The 19,244-nt window shown below is 41.4% G+C and overlaps 1 protein-coding gene across 2 annotated transcripts in view; it reads right to left on the reverse strand.

Moving 5' to 3' along the window:
- Positions 1 to 19,244, reverse strand: part of IDO2 (indoleamine 2,3-dioxygenase 2) — a 73,773-nt gene that overhangs the window by 10,877 nt on the left and 43,652 nt on the right. For both annotated transcript variants that reach the window (XM_045055526.1, XM_023252573.2), the window contains 3 exons: positions 19,081 to 19,095; positions 14,830 to 14,929; positions 12,633 to 12,750 (listed from right to left, as the gene is read on the reverse strand). In XM_045055526.1, coding sequence (XP_044911461.1) covers positions 12,633 to 12,750; positions 14,830 to 14,929; positions 19,081 to 19,095 — 233 coding nt within the window. The remainder of the gene's footprint in view (positions 1 to 12,632; positions 12,751 to 14,829; positions 14,930 to 19,080; positions 19,096 to 19,244) is intronic.

The following is a 19,244-nucleotide window of genomic DNA, read 5'->3' on the forward strand; positions in this document are numbered from 1 at the left end:
ATGAAGGCATGATTTCCAGTACCTTGTCCGACTACCTTACTTAGCGTTTCTGTGGTATTCTCTGATTGTCCATCTGCCTTGATCATAAGGCAGAAAGACTGGATATAATATCAAAATCATGTAAATTTTCTCCAAATTAATATACAGATGTAACGCAACAGGAGCAAATTTTTTTAATGTTTATTTTTGAGAGAGAGAGAGACAGAGAGAATGAGTGGGAGAGGGTCAGAGAGAGTAAGGGGGACAGAGGATCCGAAGCGGGGTCTGAGCTGACAGCAGTGAGCTGATGCAGGGCTTGAACTTATGAACCATGAGATCGTGACCTGAGCCGAAATGGCACACTCAATTGACTGAGCCACCCAGATGCCCTAGCAAAAACTTTAATTTTTTTTTAACGTTTATTTATTTTTGAGACAGAGAGACACAAAGCATGAGGGGGGGAGGGGCAGAGAGAGAAGGAGACACAGAATCGGAAGCAGGCTCCAGGCTCTGAGCCATCAGCCCAGAGCCTGACGCGGGGCTCGAACTCATGGACCGCAAGATCGTGACCTGAGCTGAAGTTGGACATTTAACCGACTGCGCCACCCAGGCGCCCCGAGCAAAAACTTTAACAGAGATTTTTTTCAGAGCAGTTTGAAAAGCTGATTGTTTACATGAAAGACAAAATGTTGGAAATAGTACAGGCACCTCTGGGAAAGAAGGGCAAGAGACAGGGGTTTTCTTCACCTGAAAGAGATACTATGAAGCTATAGTTCTGAAGACAAATGATATCTCTGTTGGGAAAGGTAAACAATGACAAAGAGTAGGAAACCTGGAAACAGAGCCAGTCATTTAAGAAAATCTGTTATAAAACAGTGCTAATATTGCAGATTAGTGATTCTTCAAAGAAGGGACACTGAATTTATTTCCTTTGTCATATTACATATAGATAACAATTATATGTGAATTAAGGACTAACATGTGAAAGACAAAACAACAATTTCAGAAGAAAATGCAGGAAAATATACTTATCAACTATGATTATGAAATAATATCTTATGTAAGACTTCCCCAAACACAGCCTTTTGCAAAAGAAATGGCAGATACTTTGACTATACGAAAATTAAGAACTTCTGCTTTCAAAAGTCATAAGGCAAACCACAATATTTGCAACACATATAACTAATGAAGATCAGGCTTCTGGGGTTTACAAAAAACTTTTAAAAAATCAGGAAGTAAAAGATAAAAGACCATTAGAAATATAAGGAAACACACGCATTCACAAAAGAGGAACATGCGTGGTGAGCACCCACAAGGACGCACGCACACACACAAACACACACACAGAAGACAGTTAAATCAGGCAATGCAGGAGTGACATCAACATCATGGTAAAATAAAAGTTTTCTACTGTCTTTCCCACAAAGAACACTGGCTTAGACAGTCACACACAGACAAGAGGGCCTTTGTGAAAGTCCAGGAATTCAGTGGGGAATTTCCAGCACACCACTGAGCAAAGAGATCCAGAACTGGATGCACTGAAGAGGGTAAGAACATTTCACTGTGCTCACATCACCCCTTCCACAAGGCAGCACAGCTCAGTGCTAAGAGAGATCTCCTAGGGCTGTGATTTTTCCGGTAAGGGAAAATGAGAGCATAAGATTGCGTGCCTGGCTTCCCCAGCTGCAAGGAATGCCGCCTCGCAGACCCACTTCTTTCCCATCCCATCCAGAACACTGAGGTGTCCTGCACAACTAGGGAGCAGAGGAGCCTGGGGGTAGGCAGGGACTAGGAGAATGCCACATAGGGTTTTGGCTGGGGGGTGGGGGATTAAAGGGAGGCAGATTATACGGATCACCTCACAGATTCCATTAAGAACCCCTCCCATGAGATGCTGGGAATGCTTCACCCGCAGATCACCCCAAGTAGCCACGGGTGCCCCTAGTGCTCAGGGTGTCTCACAGCTACACCTTCACCCACTCTGGCCAGCTCCTTGCGTGCACTGCTGAAAGCAGAAAGGGTGAGCCTCTGCTGTTGATTCGTGAGCTCCTCCAGCAAGGTGGCTGATTCTATGGGACTGGGAGAAAGCACACGACCTGAGCCTTAAACACTGCCCCAGGCAAAGCCAATGTTAGGTGGTCAGCACCTGGCCTGACTTTGCAGACCTAGAGAAGGCATACACAATTAAAACTTTTGCCAAGAGAGGGAGCAAGAAGTGTGGAGCAGGTGTATGCACAGGAGGTCTGAGAAAGCCTCAGAATCCCCGCCAGGGCTGATGGAAGGTGTTTCTCTCCTGAAACCAGTCAGTAAATACTGGAGAAAGTGAATAAATAACTTCTTCACATAATTCCTGCAGCAATGCCAAGCTTCAAGGAGCACAAAATATCAAGGAAACATGACATTACCAAAAGAAAAAATAATTTCCCAGTAACTGACCCTAAAGAAATGCAGACCTGTGATTTGCCTGATAAAAACAATTCAGAATATATTTTTTAAATTAATTTGTTATTTATTTAGAGAGTGTGAGCAGGGAAGAGGGACAGAAGGAAAGAGAGAGAGAATATTAAGCAGGCTCCATGCTTATCACTGAGCCCCCACACAGGCCTCCATCCCACGACCCTGGAATCATGACGTGAAATCAAGAGTCAGACACTCAACCAACTGGACCACCTAGATGCCCCCAAAATATCTGTTTTAAGGAAGCTAAGTAAACTATAAGAAAACATAATAAGACAATTCAATGAAATTAAGACAACAACACATGAACACGATGAGAATTTTAAAAGAGGAAAAAAAATCATAAAAAAGAACAAATTACTAGGAAATATATTTTGGCAACTGACTCTGAACAGTGTTCAGAAAATACCAAGTAGAGAACCTCCTCCTCAATTAACAGTGATCTGGTAAGGTAAGAGAACCACGTATGCACTCTTACTTCTAGGTCTAACGTGTGCACATTTTGGCTAAGAAGGGCAGTTCCTGAAAGCTAATGACACAGAGGATCTAAGAACACATCTAAGTTACATCTCCTCTTTTTCCCTCCATGTGGCTTCCTAGAAGAGCAGGAAAATGACACCAAGGACTGCAGCTTCTGCCCAGATGGCCAAGCGCAAGTTCATTTACTGCCTGGCTAGCCATCATCCAGTGTTTCTAAGGTTGTTGTTCAGCAAAACACAAAACATTTTGGTCAAGCACCTTTTTCTTTTAAATCTAAGTGAGTCTCTAGAGAAATAGAACATCTGCCTTTGACTCATTTGCACTCATCATAATTTTGCGTCATAAGCATTAGTTTGGAAAACCTAAGGAAACTTGCTTTTTAAAGTTTGCAGGGGTAGGGATTTAGATTTTATACTGAGAAGTAGCCTCTACGCAAATGAAAACTCAGCAAATCCTTGCTTTGGATCAAGCGCTATAAAACCACAGCCCCTGAATTACTATAATATTTTCACATTACTTTAGTAATATTCATATGGTCCCACTCAGGAAAGTAACACAACAGGTGCTCAATTACTGACACCTACAACAAAGCATTGTCGATGCATAATCAAACCATACATCTGATGGCCACGACCACCAGGCAGTAAATTTTTCGTGTAATTCCAACTTTCAAAGCCACGAATTTCCACTAAATGTCTTACCATCACCTTAAGCATGACATATCTCAAAGCAAGCTCATCATCCTTCCTCCGTGTGCCCATTTACTTTGAAAATCAATCAACCCATCAAGCAGAACTTGATTCAGCCTTTCAAGTGACAAATCTTTGCCAGGGGTGTCATGATTTTTTTTAACCAGCTTTGAAATCTTATATACATCCTGGACACCTCCTTCTGTCTCTGATCATACCTATACCCTGCCATTTCTTAGTCCTTTTCCTTGATGTCTCTTGTTGGTCTCTTCTGTTGCTGTGACTGCTCTAGCACCTTCTTCTTTCTCCAGATTTAGTAGCATTGTTGGTAAGGTGTAAGCAGTTCTATGTGTCTGGATGAAACCAGGGCTTACTTAAATCTGAAGCATAAGTAGGTGTGAACCAGGCAGAGGGTGAATGGGAAAGAATGTCTGAAACAGAAGAAATAGTGCATAAACAAGCCTTGAAATAGAGGAAGTTGTAGAGAGCAAAATGGATTCTCTCATGTCAAGCAGGAGACTGCATCAAAGCATGACGCAAGTAGTCGAAGGTACCACAGCTACGAGATATTGTCCCAACCAGCATCAGTCCTGACAGCCCAGAACTGATAACAAGCAGGACCAGAGGAGGTCTGCAGGGGCCCAAGAACCATTAAATCCATTTAAAAAGGAGAGGGCTCAGGGGCACCTGGGTAGCTCAGTGGGTTAAGCATCCAACTCTTGATTTCAGCTGAGATCATGATCTCACAGTTTGTGAGACCGAGCCCCACATCTGGGCTGTCAGCATGGAGCCCGAGTGGGATTCTCTCTCTCTCTCTCTCTCTCTCTCTCTCTCTCTCTCTGCCCCTCCTCCACTTGTCCTCTCTCTCACTCCCTCTCAAAATAAGTAAAGAAACTTAAAACGAAAAGAAAAAAGTAAGGGGGGGGGGGAGACTTTTGCAGCAAATTATCAGACTCTTCCAACATGACCTCTATGCCTGACCACGAAGAAAAGGCAGCTGCCACTGAAGGCTCTGCCAGATTGATCTCCGAACAAAACCGAGATCCTTCCCCGCTTGAACGTAATAAGCACTAAGTGCCAAGAGTTGACCTGGACCAGACTGAGGCTTTATCTCAACTGTGTGCCCACAGACCAACTCTGCATTTAGTTTGTTCACTTCCTACACCCTTCTGTTATCTTGTTATCTTCTGCTATCTTGTTTGCTTGTTGTCTTCTGTCCTGCTCTGTGTGCCATATAAGAAGCCAACTTTAATCATATGGTGAAACGTCATTGAGTTTGGAATCCTGAACATGTTTTATAACTGTGGTTAACTTTGCTTTATGATTGACTAAAGTTGACACTGTGGAAGGACAAAACTCATGTGTGCACCTTCACACCATGCTTGTGACCAAAGTTCTTTGCAGGAACTAAAAGCTAGTGTCAGAAAGAACAGGTGAAGGAAAGCATGGTGTCAAATAAAGATAAATTGAAATTAAAATATTCTGGGGTCAGATCATGCTAGGTCTTGCAGAAAGATTGGGATTTTGGCCTTATCCTTAAAATAATGGAAAAACGAGTGCAGGCAATAGGAATGTAATGTGATGGGCATTTATAATTTAAAATTTTCTAGTAGTCATATTTTAAAAGGTAAAAAAAAAGTTGGTAAAATTAATATCAATACTATATTTTAGCTAACCTACCATATCCAAAATATTATAATCTCAAATGATAACCAATATAAAAATTATTATATGTTTTCTTGTGATAAGTTTTTGAAATTTTGTCTATATCCTTACAGACTTAAATTTTACTTTACGCTTATAATGCATTTCAACTTGGATGTTTAATTTTCAACAATTAACTGACATATGACCTATTCAGTACTAAAGCTGTGTTTAACAAACAACTATTTTACATTGATTCAGTTTTTATGTTTCAATATCAATTCACTACTATTAAATACAATTAAAAATTTAGTTCCCCAGCTACCCTGGCCACTTTTCAAGTGTTCAGTAGCCACATGTGTCTGGAGGCTACCTTACTGTACTGTGCCAGAAGAGAAACTGAAGAGTTGGGGGAGTAAAAGTGCTTCAGCGTGCACTTTAAAGGCTGATTCAGGCTTCTGTGTACAGAAGGAAATAGATAAGATAAAGGGCAGAAGAGAAACTGCTGTAGGGTCCCCTCCCTAAGGAATCTGGTGAGAAAAGACCTCAGGATAAGGGAAGACAACCTCGCTATGTGTGTAAGTGACATCCCTCACGACCTTGTAACACGAGACCACCCAATCAGACCGTATGTCTATACATTACCCATATATAGGAGACAAAGAAGTAGAAAATGCATAAAAGACTACGCCACGTGGCATCCGGGGCTCAGTTTTTCGGGTACAAACCCAACTGAGCCAGTGCTGGCACAAATAAAGTTGCTTCCTGGAAAGAAAGCCTCAGTGTCATAACAGTCTGTGCAAGAAACCTGCTACAAGACCACTGCAGAGTCCTGGCAAGTGATGATGGGAGCCAAGTTCAGAGCAAGCGATGGTAAAAACAGAGAAAAAGGAAGAGATGCAATCGATATTCCAAAAAGAAACTTTCGTTTGCAGTAGTGGAGTGTTGTTTCATTCAGATCTGTCCTTCCACTAAAAACAATCCAAAAAGAGGGATAAAGGATGCAAATATCCTAAAGGCATCAAGTAGCTGAAAAGACAGGAAGGAACTGCCAAGCAAAATTTTAAGGGAAAGCAGGAACCCAGAATGGGAGGCAGAAAACTAGGGTGGCAAAACCTCTTTTTCCTGAAGTCATTTCCCAATCCAGGTATGCCTGGCCTTGCTTTTAGTGGCTTCTCTGGATGTAGGTGTCATAAGTAAGACCCCGGCCCCAGCCATGGGGAGGAATTTTACAGGAGACCCTGTTCATATTAAACTGGGAGTCCCAACTACCTATACCTCAACATCAGTGTGCATCAGAGCTCCCAACCCACCACTCCTTGCCCCCAAGAGACAAAATCGAAGTCACCTTGGCACTGAGCAAAGCAGGATTTAAAAAAATCTGTCCCTGAAAAGTTGTGACCAATTTTTTTTTTTTTTTACATTCTTAGCCCAACTTTAAATTGTCTAATTGGTACATGGGCCCTCACTTGCTGAACTTACTTCAAGATGGTCCAGAATTTTAATGTCCCCAAGAACCAGGAAGAACCAAGTACAAATATTTCTCTGCCCTAGTTCCAAAAGAACATTGTCTACAAACAATGTTCTAAGGACAATGAGCATTATATAGAATGGGGAAAAAAAAAAAAGCACAAAACAAATCAAGCCTAAACACACACACAAAAAAACATGACAACCTGACAACCAACAATAGGAAAAAAGACATAACAAGAAGGAAACAATCAAGTTTCCAATATTAGAATCACACACAAATTATGACACAGCCACAAGTAGTATGTTGAAAAAAACTAAAAGTGAGCTTGAAAATGTCTCTGGGGAACAGAAAAGTATGAAAAATAAACAGGTTAGAAAGTAATAAAATATAACTTCTGGAAATGAGACAATAAAATAACCTTTTCAATATATGTATTCAGCAACAGATTAGAAGCAGTTGACAATGAGTTAATTAGATTAGAAGAATTAATGCAGCACAGAGAAATAAAGAGATGGGGAAAAAACAGCAAGACTAGAAGAGAATGGAAGATAGTGGATCAAGGTCTAACATCCTCAATTAAAGTTGAAGAAGGAAAACAGAAAGAGAGTGGGGCACAATTTGTGAGGATGTGATGGCTAAGGACTTTCCAGAATGATAAGTCGTATCAGTTAAAGAAACATAATGAAACCAACCCATGATAAAGGGAACAACACAGACCCATAAAGAGAAACTCACAAGCAGATCAGAAAAAGATAGGTTTCCCTGACATCTAACTTCTTAGTAGTGACAATGGAAGCTAAAAGATATTGTACGGATTTACTCAACATCTAAAGGAATATTGTTGCTAGCAAATATATTCTTTAGGCATTGGAGTGAAACAGGGCAATTTTCAGACGAGAGAGTTAGCCAGCAGCAGGTCCTCACTAGAGGAAATCCTAGTAGCGAAAGAGATGTGTGTAAAGGAGTGAAGGGCAAAAAGAAGGTTATAATAGGTAAGCAAATCTGAGTGAATCTTAACCATATGCAACAATAATAATCACTGTAGATTTCTGGATATTTTTGATGTGTGATATGCAATGTATATTCTTCCTTGTAAGCCTAAAAACATCTTTTGTGAAGACTCATGGGACTCTTCAATATTTTGAGAACTGGTTTTGTGTGGGCATGTTTCTTGATTTTATGCATTGACATGAGAAAATAAGATTCAAGGTAAAATATGGTGGGTCAGGTGACTAGGGTATACTGAGATTACTGTGTGTAAGTAATCCACGAGTGAAGACAACTTTAGAAATATGAATGGAGTCGTTATTATCCCACAGTATTTAGCAGAGAAGAATCCCAGTGTTGATTATTTTCCACTTTGCTTTATTTATTTTCTATTATTATTATTTTCAAAGTTAACCTTTGATAACTTTGGATAACTTTTATTACTACCAGAGGTTTCTCTCATCAGTACACAGTTCTGACTGCAATACCTTCTTCAGACTGCACAGGGAGCTGAAGATCCAGAAATCAGTAGGCTGGGAAGGTAGGGGGAATGACTTTCACCAAGAAAATCCAAATGCCTTAACATAAACCAAGGGTACTGAATTTAATTATTGCCGTTTATAGACCCAAATCATAGAGCTGCCCAACATCTAGACAGTCTCTCTTACTAATTATAAATTAGTAAAAACTTATCAGTTACCAAAAACAAAAAACAAAAAACAAAACAAAACAAAACAAACCTTTACCAAATATCGTTTTATACAATGTCAACAATGCTTTCAACAAATCTAAAATATCTTAACTGCATGCCACTTTTAAGCTTTAATTTAAGATAAACAAAAATGGAAACAATAATTTGGTTTCCAATTAGTTGTAGACAAAGTAAGTTTACAAATTAGGAAGACAACTTCCTTAGGCAAAATTAAGTGAGCCAGCCAGAAGAGGGTAGCAGCAGGAATTCACACTATCATTTAGTACCAACTCACCTAGTAGGAAACCTGACTTAAACACATGCCAAACTCTTAGAAGGAAACATTTTGACTCCTTGCTATCATTAAAGGAAAAATTCTTACAGCCAGCAATCTGTCAAGGAGAAGATGGAAATTGTGTTGATTCAGAAGGAAATACAAGGCAAAACTTTCCGTGGCATTTTGGAGAGAAATTTATCTCTCATCGTTTCTAAGGAGGAAATTAACTCTTAGAAACAAGAGGTATTCAGAAACCTGCCAAAAGACATGCTTGTGTAATCGGTACGCTTGGAAATCCGAACATATCTTAGCCTTCCAACAGAGCACAATGCCCAGGCCTGGTTGAGCTCTCTGCAAATCACCCAGAAAAGGGGAGCTAGACACGGATCTTACAGGTGCACAGTGCTGACACTCAGCGAGCAATGCATAGTGTGGGTGTAGTCTGGAAGTCTAGTGCTGTGACGGACTTCCGCCTGAAGAGGAGTACGTCTGCGCTGAGGACTAGGTTAAGGTTGTGAGGTGGAATCACCTGTGGGCTGGGCAAAGGCCCAGTGATAACATGGGGGTTCTCAGAAATATAAATTGAAGCCTTAAAATAAAGTGTACCTTCTCCTCTGCGTTGGGCATGTTTTCAAGCTATCCTGCCTGGAAATGAGGTAATTATGGAGGAAGGGAGTAGAGCACACAACTCTTGCTAAAGCTGAGCTCAGAAAGAAAAAAAAAAAAAATTCATGAGCTCCATTTGGCGGAGGGGGGCGGGGAGGATGGGAGGGGGGGGGAGAGGGAAGTGCTGCTGAGCTCTAAAGATCATAAGAAAAAAGTCATCAACTACAAACCAGACACAATGACACAATTTATGTGATTCCTTACACCTGGCAGTTTCCAGGGGCACCTGAGTGGTGCAGTTGGTGAAGCGTCCAACTCTTGATCTCGGCTCAGGTCCCGATCTCAGATCTCACAGCTCGTGAGTTCAAGTTCCAGATCAGGCTCTGTGCTGACAGCTTGGAGCCTGCTTGGGATTCTGTCTCTCCCTTTCTCTGCCCCTCTCCAACCTGTGTGCTCTCTCTCTCTCTCTCTCTAATAAGTAAAACTTAAAACTTAAAAAAAAAAAAAAAAAAAAAACCCTTGAAGTTTCTAGTATTTGCTATTTTTATCATTTCATTTTTCTGTTTACTGTGGCTGCATAACAAACCACTCCCAAGTGAGGGGCAAGAAACAACCAGTATATGATGCTCTTGGAATCTGCAGGCTAGAAATTTGGACAGGACACAGGACACACTGCACTTCACAGTATTTGGGCCCCCAGGTGGATGACTAGAAGACTGAGGACGGTTTGAAGGTGGTAATCTAGAGTCATCCAAGGGTTCATTCGCTTCCATGGCAGCTTCCAACTAGAGCACCTACATATGGCCTCTCCGTGAGGCCTGGCGTTCTCACTCGCGGCATGGTGGCCTCAGAGTAGGTGGCATTTTTACGTGGTGACTCAGTATACAAGGTAACAGTTGCATCACCCCCTCTAGCCTTCCCTCAAAGCTCATGCAGCATCACTTCTGCTGGGTGCTATTGATTACGGGCATGTCACAGGCCCACCAATACCACAAGTGAGGACACAGCCTGCACTCCTTGAGGACAGGCACGTCAGAGCCACATTGGAAAGGAGCCTATGAGATGGAAGATTTTGTGCCTTGTTTGGAAAATGCAGTCTGATGCACTCCTGTTTCACTGCGGTGACTACAGATACAATTTTTAGAATAAATCATGCCTGTTTGGGAAAATTAACTTTTTAACAAAACAAGGAAAGTAGTCCTGCAATCTCCCAGGCCACCAGACTCCTGCAGGGGATAATGGAGAGAGAGCACTGGGCTGGCCTGGGCTGAGAAAGTGACTCTGACAATGAGCACTAGGAAAGCTTGTGACAGACAGGACTGTGCCCTATAACTGCAGCAGGCAGTGTGACAGGGTGAGGGGTCTCTCACAAGTTTCCAGACTACTCACTTCTGTTCTTTCATACTGATAGGGTTTGGGGGTCATGGGGGTCTGGAGCTGACTGCCAAGAAGGAATTCTTGAGGGGTCTTTGGTGCAAAAAGGTGATCCTATGAAAGCACAGGGACAGAACCCTTGGACAGTAAATGCTGCACTGGGGTTGTGCAGAGTGACTGGTTATATACTATGGAGTTGGGGGGAGGCCTCCAGAGGGACTTTGATATGCTAAAGAGGATGCCTAAGATACCTGAGGCCTTGCTATTGTCAAGTGAAGGTTGTTTTCCCTCTAGTAAGGCATTAACATTATGACAATAGGGGGTTCCTGGAGAAATGGTACACTCTGTATTTGCCTCAAGTACTTGTTAAGGGGCTGCAGATTATAAAGAAATGTAATTTTACCTGCCATTTCCTTCTTGCCTTTGTTCCCCACATCACGAGGGAGGGAAGGGTAATATTAGGGCTCCAGGAAACTGAGTCCACAGGTTTCTGGAGATTAGGCTACTGATAAGATTGCCTTTTTATTACAATTTACTAAGACATTTGTAAACTTACTAAGACATTTGTAAACTCCTGTCCTGCACGACTATAATTTCTATCCGCTAACCATCTGTTTCCCCTTTCCTTTGTTCTTGGGCAGCCAGAAGTGCCTGAGAAATATCACACATACCCCACCTGAGGTGGGGTGGGGGAGGGGGGGTGCAGGGTGTCAGCTTGCCTTATGCTCCCTCATCAATATGATCTGAATGCACCTGCAATGTCACTTCCCCTGGTCTTGGTATCCTGACTAATAAACTCAGGGTACCTTGTTAAGGCTCAAATCTATGTCACTCAGTTTAGAGAGCTTGTTTGATGTGATCAGGAGGGCTTTAAAATTAAAATTCAGGGAAGTGGAGGAAGTGTGGATCTGAAATATAAAACAGGATGTTGAATGGAAACAATACATAGTCCTGTGACTTCTGATGGACTTCCACTAGTGCAGAGAGTCTGAGATGACAAGTAAATTTACTCCCTTAATAAAAAGTAATAAAGCTGGTGTCCTCCCTTTCTCCCTCCCTCCCTCGCTTCCTCCTGTCCTGTTTCCCATAAACCTCTCCTTTCCTGGACTCCCTCTATTTGTCAGTGAAGCAGGATCCATGGGTACTGATACTTAGATCCTTACCCTCTTGTTAAACAGATCACACCCCTCTCCCACACCTTCTTCAAACACACAACAATTACATTTTCTAGATTCTTCTGATAAAGGAGTTAAGAGCTGCAGTCCTTAGGATAAGATTAACTGGCCACACCTGTAACAACTCTTTAAACTAGCCTCAGAGGAGGAGCGATGGAAGGCCCCTCAGATAAGGCCCAAAGCCAAGGTCAGTCATCTCAGCTTCCACTAGAGAACAAAGAATGAGAGGCTTTAGAGAGTGTAAGGACAAACTTTCTCATATCACAATTCTGTCCTTCAGTAACCTAACATTGCTGGATAGAGCTTATACAACCAATGTCGTGTGCTCCACCCTTTTAGCCCCAGCTTCGTTACTGTAAGACCTCTACATGCAAGGAAATATTTTGGCTAGCCAGAAGAGGAAACAACTGAATCACAAGAGATATAAAGAACGATCGGGGCGTCTGGGTGGCTCAGTCGGTTGAGCGGCCGACTTCGGCTCAGGTCATAATCTCGCTGCCCGTGAGTTCAAGCCCCGCATCGGGCTCTGTGCTGACAGCTCAGAGCCTGGAGCCTGTTTCAGACTCTGTATCTCCCTCTCTCTGACCCTCCCCGTTCATGCTCTGTCTCTCTCTGTCTCAAAAAATAAATAAACGCTAAAAAAAAAAAAGAACGATAAAACCATGAGAAAGTCACTGCAAACTGAGAGTTCATTTTTCAGTAGCATGAACAACATTTGGTTGCCTTAAAACAAAGACATTGACATTTTGACATTTTATGTCTTCCCGAGCAAAGCCCTCAGCCTTCAGAAGCCTCATACCATGCATTTGTCCTAAAGTTCTGGTGATATCCTGAATGCAGAGTCTCAGTCGCTGCAGGGCTTGAAGCAACGAGTTCTGGCTGGGCTGCAAGATGGCATTCACTGCCTGAACAAGTGCCTGAAGAGGAGATTCATTCACTCAATTCATTAACATTCAGTCCACTGAGGTAGAGCTGCAAAGCTGTGGGAATCTAGAAAAAGGGGACCCATCTGACTGCTGGATTGTCAGGCAGGGCTCCCCAGGGGCATTCCTAAACTAAATATCCTGTGAGGTTTTCCTGAGAACCAGAATCTTTCTGGGCACCCTTCAGATAGATCCCTAGTTAAGACTTTCTGGAGCTTTTCCATTGACTGCTACTTCTTGTACCTCTCAAGGGCATAACTCTAATCAATTTTGTTCTTTCTTCTGGATTTATCTCATATTATTGATGGGGTTTTGGAGTGGTGGGGGTCTGGAGTCAATGGCCAAGAAAGAATTTTTGAGATGTCTTTGGTGCAAAAAGGTGATCCTATGAAAGCACAGGGACAGGACCCTTGGGTACTGGGGTTGTACAGAGTGACTGGTTATATACTATGGAGTTGGGGGGAGGCCTCCAGAAGGACTTTGATATGCTAAAGAGAACGTCTAAGATGCCTGAGGCCTTGCTGTTGTCAAGCTAAGGTGGTTTTCCCTCTAGTAAGGCATTAACATTATGACAATAGGGGGTTCCTGGAGAAAAGGTCTGCTTTGTATTTGCCTTAAGTATTTGTCAATGGGCTGCAGGTTATAAAGAAATGTAATTTTACCTGCCATTTCCTTCTTGCCTTTGTTCCCCACATCACTGTGGAGGGGAAGGTGATATTAGGGCTCCAGAAAACTGAATGCACAGGTTTCTGGAGATTAGGCTATTGATAAGATTGCCTTTTTCTTGTAAAGACCTTTGTAAGACCTTTGTAAACTGATGGAGACTCATGTCCTGTATGACAGTAATTTCTATCAGTTAACTATCTGTTTCCCCTTTCCTTTGTTCTTGGGCAGCCAGGAGTGCCTGAGAAATATCACACATATCCTACTTGGGGAGGGGGTGGGTTGTGCTAGCTTGTGGTTGGCCCTCAGCTTGCCTTATGGTCCTTCATCATTATGATAATTTCTACTTCTAGGACCTTGAACTAGGGCAGCCTCACTCCTGAGCTCTGTTGTACATAAAATCAGACAGATTCTGTAGATCCCGTAGCATCAGAGCTCCATTCACCAGGAAGACTTCCTTGTCCTCTGGCAGTCTCTACCTTATTTGAGCTATAATTTGAAGACCAATGCTTTACTCTGTATCTTTCAGTGAACTAAACACACGAAGGAGAAGTAAAGTAAGCATATAGTTTCACTTTTGAGACTGAAAGAGGGTGCTAAGGTAATCATCCCATGATCTGGTAACTCTACTGAGGACACAGTAAGCACTCAAAGAATGTTCACCAGGGAAGGTAGTGAGGAAAGACTTTAAATATCTTTGTGCAAGGCAAGCATTCCCTAGATGATCATCTGTCACTACACCTTCATTTGCTTTACACCTGAACTTTCTGTTATCTACCTGACTCCTGAAGGAGTTCAAATATGCAAGCTCAGGGCTAGGTATTCTCAATGAGGGTTCACTGTCCTCTGGAGAGGGTTCACTGTTTTCTGACGCTTTTGCATAACAGTTTTCTCTGCCAGGAATGAATACCCACTTCCATTCTTACTTCCTGCTTAATTCCCATACATCACTCAGATTTTAACTTCAGCTGTCATTTCCCTTTGCCTGATCCTGCAAGTCTGGATTAGGTCTTAGATGTTTTTTCATGAAAAACACTGGGTTTTTGTTTTTGTTTTTGTTTTTTCTTGTTACCCCATGCATCAGTCCATCTTTCTCTACTGGATGGTGAGCTTCTATAGCGTCCAGAACAGTATCTGTCTTGTTCTCCCAGACATACATTATTCAGAACAAGACATGTCAGTTGAATGGTTGAATGGTCATTCCAAGTGATGCAGTAGTTGAAGAAAGGGAGAGCTGTGGGCTAGAGATCAGACCTCTTTTCCCAGACATACACCAAGTAGGACAAGGCCGATACTCATCTATATTTATTAGTTCTCTACAGGGAAAGGGACTTGGTGGGAAGTAAAGCTCAGACTAATTTCTCATTTAGGACAAAAAAAAAAAAAAAAAAAAAGCCATGAAGAAAATACCTTAATCCCAGGTACTGCTGCCTTCTCCACCAAAACAGTCACCAGTATAAAGCCACGCAGGCTTTCTTCCCCAGGGAATGAGAAAATGACGTCCAAGTTCCTTGGGAAGGAAATGACCACATGTTTAGAGAGGTTTGTACACTGTGGTGTGAACAGGGCCCAAAGACCACCTCAGAGCCAGACAAATGCAAGAGCAAGTAGACTCGAAGAAAACCCCTCTCATCTCTGTAGAAGAGCTCTGAGGAGGAGAATCTGCTGCCTCCAGCTCTGCTCCAGAAAGGAAAGAGAGCAGACCTATTCAAGACCATGGTCAAGGACCAGAGGACTCTCAAAGTCTAGCATGGCCTCCCAGTGGAACAGCTGACATATAACTGGGCAGGCACTGCTGATTCTCCACAGGGCCAGTCTGTGGCCCATCACACCATCCCTGTCAGGAGCACGGGCAGTCTTAGAGGTACAGTGACCACAGACAACAGCTAATTTCATGCTCCTTTTTTAGACTTGAAACTATGGCCCAAGGAAGCAAAATGGTTTCCCCAAAGTCATGCAGCTGATTAGTCACAGGACCAGGGCAGGAATATTTCATAACTCAGGTGAGTGCTTTCTCTCATCAGTGACCTTTTCCCCCAAGTGCTGTATTACGTAAGAATGACAGCTGCAAGACCGTCATAGAATCATCTTTAAATGACCAGCTATCTAGATTCAAATATTCCAGATGTCAGTCCAATCTGCAAAACCTAAAATTTCACTCCATAAATCACTTCTGTCTCTAACATTTTAAGCATGACCAGAGATGAAAAACAAACACAAAAGAAAAATAAGTCAGGAACTCCATCGTGCCAGTGAAGTTACACTTGTGTGGAAAGTGGCTTCTTCACCCTTCCACTCTCCATCTGCTGAGCTACAGTTTTTATACGGAATGCCTTCATTGAGCTGAGGAGAGGCAATGTCAATTTAGAGGCTAATTTTGTTCTCTGGGGAAAGAGGAGCCTGAGGATGTCTGGACCAAACCTGGCCCATGAGCTCCAGTCCATGTAAAACAAGATATTTCAAAGGGATTCTTCTGTAGCTATAGAAACCACTCTACAATTTTGGCCTTTCATATAAGCTATGGTGAGACCATAGATCTTTTTCAGGTCTTAGACTTCAAAGAATCACAGAGGATTTAGAGAATTTTTAAAGTTTTTTTTTTTCTTTTCTTGCATTGAACTTTATTTGCTTCATTATGAACAGACTTGAAAATATAGTAAAGAAAATTAATCCCCTAATCCTTACAAAGCACAGGGACCATTGTTAATTTTTGGACTTTTAATTTTTGGCACATTTCCCTCTAGTCTTTTTTTCAGGCATTTTTATTTTTATTTTTTAATTTTTTAATTAAATTTTTTTTTAATTTAGTGACTCATCAGTTACATATAGCACCCAGTGCTCATCATAACAAGTTCCCTCTTTAATACCCATAACCCATTTATACCATCCACCACCCACCTCCCTCCATTAACCCTCAGTTTGTTTTCTATCATGAAGAGTCTCTTATGTAAGGGTGCCTGGGTGGCTCAGCTGGTTAAGCATCCAACTTTGGCTCAGGTCATGATCTCACAGTTGCTGAGTTTGAGCCCTGCATCAGGCTCTGTGCCGACAGCTCAAGCTGGAGTCTACTTCAGATTCTGTGTCTCCCTCTCTCTCTCTGCCCCTCCCCCGCTCATGCCCTCCCTCTCTCTCTACCAAAAATAAACATTAAAAAGAATTTATAAAAAAAATTACAAGAGTTTCTTATGTTTTGCTTCCCACTCTCTCTTTTTTTTCCTTTCCATATGTTCATCTGTTTTTCTTCTTTAATTCCACATATGAATGAAATCATATAGTATTTGTCTTTCTGTGACTGATTTATTTTTGTTAGCATAATACTGTCTAGCTCCCTCCACGTCTTTGGAAATTGCAAGATTTCACTCCTTTTTTTTTTTTTTTTAATGTTTGTTTATTTATTTTGAGAGAAAGAGTGCAAGCATGAGAGGGACACAAAGAGAGAGAGAATCCCAAGCAGGCTCCGTGCTCAGTGCAGAGCTACATGTGGGGCTCCATTTCATGAATGTGAGATCACAACTATGATATCACAACCTGAGCAGAAATCAAGAGTTGGAGGTTCAACCAGTTGAGCCACTCAGGTGTCCCATGATTTCATTCTTTTTGATGGCAGAGTAATATCCCATTGTGTGTGTATGTGTGTGTGTGTGTGTGTGTGTGTGTGTGTATGTATATATGTATGTATGTGTGTATATATCATATCTCCACATTTTGACTATTGTTGATAATGCTGCTATAAACACTGGAGCACATGTACACTATGAATCTATATTTTTTTTATCCTTTGGGTAAATACCTAGTAGTGCAATTGCTGGATCATAGGGCAGTTCTATTTTTGACTTTTTGAGGAACCTCCATACTATTTTCCACAGTGACTACATCAATTTGCATTCCCACTAATACTGTAAGAGGGTTGCTGTTACTCCACATCCTCGCCAACATCTGTTGTTTCCTGTGTTGTTAATTTTAGCTATTCTGACAGGAGTGAGGTGGTGTCTCATTGTGGTTGTGATTTGTATTTCCCTGATGATGAGTGATGTTGAGCATCTTTTCATGTGTCTGTTAGCCATCTGGATGTCTTCTTTGGAAAAATGTCTATTCATGTTTTCTCCCTATTTCTTAACTGGATTATTTATTTTTCAGGGTGTTGAATTTGGTAAGTACTTTATAGATACTAACCCTTTATCTGATATGTCACTTGCAAATATATTCTCCCATTCTGTAGACTGCCTTTCAGTTTTGTTGGCTGAAATAGTTCATCTTTGCTTGTTTCCCTTGCCTCTAGCAACATGTCTCATAAGAAGTTGCTATGGCCTAGGTCAGAAAGGTTTCTGCCTATGTTCTCCTGTAGAATGTTGATGGTTTCCTGTCTCACATTAGGTCTTTCATCCATGGTGAATTTATTTTTGTGTTTTGGGTAAGAAAGTGGTCCAGTTTCTTTCTTCTGCATGTTGTCATCCAGTTTTCCCAAAACCATTTGTTGAAGAGGCTGTCTTTTTTTCCATTGGATAGTCTTTCCTGCTTTGTCAAAGATGAATTGACCATATAGTTGGGGGTCCATTTCTGGGTTTCCTATTCTGTTCCACTGATCTATGTGTCTGTTTTTGTGCCAGTACCATATTGTCTTGAGGACAAATGTCTTGAGGACAAGCTTTGCATTAAAGCTTGAAGTCTGGAGTCGTGATGCCCCCAGTTTTGCTGTTCTTTCTCAGGATTGCTTTGGCTATTTGGGGTCTTTTGTGGTTCCATACAAATTTTAGAATCGTTTGTTCTAGCTCTGTGAAAAATGCTGGTGGTATTTTGATAGGGATTGCATTGAATGTATACATTGCTTTGGGTAGTATGGGCATTTTAACAATGTTTGTTCTTCCAATTCATGAATATGGAATGTTTTTTCCATTTCTTGTGTCTTTTTCAGTTTCTTTCATAAGTGTTCTATAGTTTTCAGAGTACAGATCATTTGCCTCTTTGGTTAGGTTTATTCATATGTATCTTATTGTTTTGGGTGCAATTGCAAATGGGATCAATTCCTTTATTTCTTTTTCTGCTGCTTTATTACTGGTGTATAGAAATGCAACAGATTTCTGGGGCACCTGTGTGGCATAGTTGGTTGAGCCTCTGATTCTTGATATCAGCTCAGGTCATAATCTCACAGCTGTGAGATCCAGCCCCACATTGGGCTCTGCACTGAATGTGGAGCTTGCTTGGGATTCTCTCTCTCCCCTCCCCTCCCCCACATGCTCTGTCTCACAATAAATAAACATTAAAAAAAAAAAAGAAAAGAACTGCAGTGATTTCTGTATGCTGACTTTATGTCCTGCAACTTTGTTGAATTCATGTATTCATTCTAGCAATTTTTTGATGGAGTCTTTGGATTTTCTTAAAAGAATATCATATCATCTATAAAATATAAAGTTTGATTTCTTCATTGCCAATTTGGATGCCTTTTATTTCTTTTTGTTGTCTGATTGCTGAGGCTAAGACTTCTAGTACTATGTTCAGTGGTGAGAGTGAAATATCCCTGTCTTGTTCTTTTTGTTCTTTTTCAGGCATTTTTAGATAGTTTATATACTATATACAAAATTTGATGTGCTTTCCTTTTCGTTTATTTGTAAGCTTTTAGTTAGCATGGATTCTAAAGTTAGTGAACGATTTCTGAGAACTTACCTGATTTCCAGGGGTCTAGTCAAATTTCAGTATCAATAACCACAAAGAGAAAAAGGAAATAAAAGAACAAATCAGTTTCTAAACTGGTATGCATTTTGAGAGAACATAGACACAGGCACATACATTTGTGTCCAAATGCACATGCACACACACACATCCATGCA

The sequence above is a fragment of the Felis catus genome, chromosome B1 (assembly GCF_018350175.1).
Source record: "Felis catus isolate Fca126 chromosome B1, F.catus_Fca126_mat1.0, whole genome shotgun sequence".
Classification (NCBI taxonomy): domain Eukaryota; kingdom Metazoa; phylum Chordata; class Mammalia; order Carnivora; family Felidae; genus Felis; species Felis catus.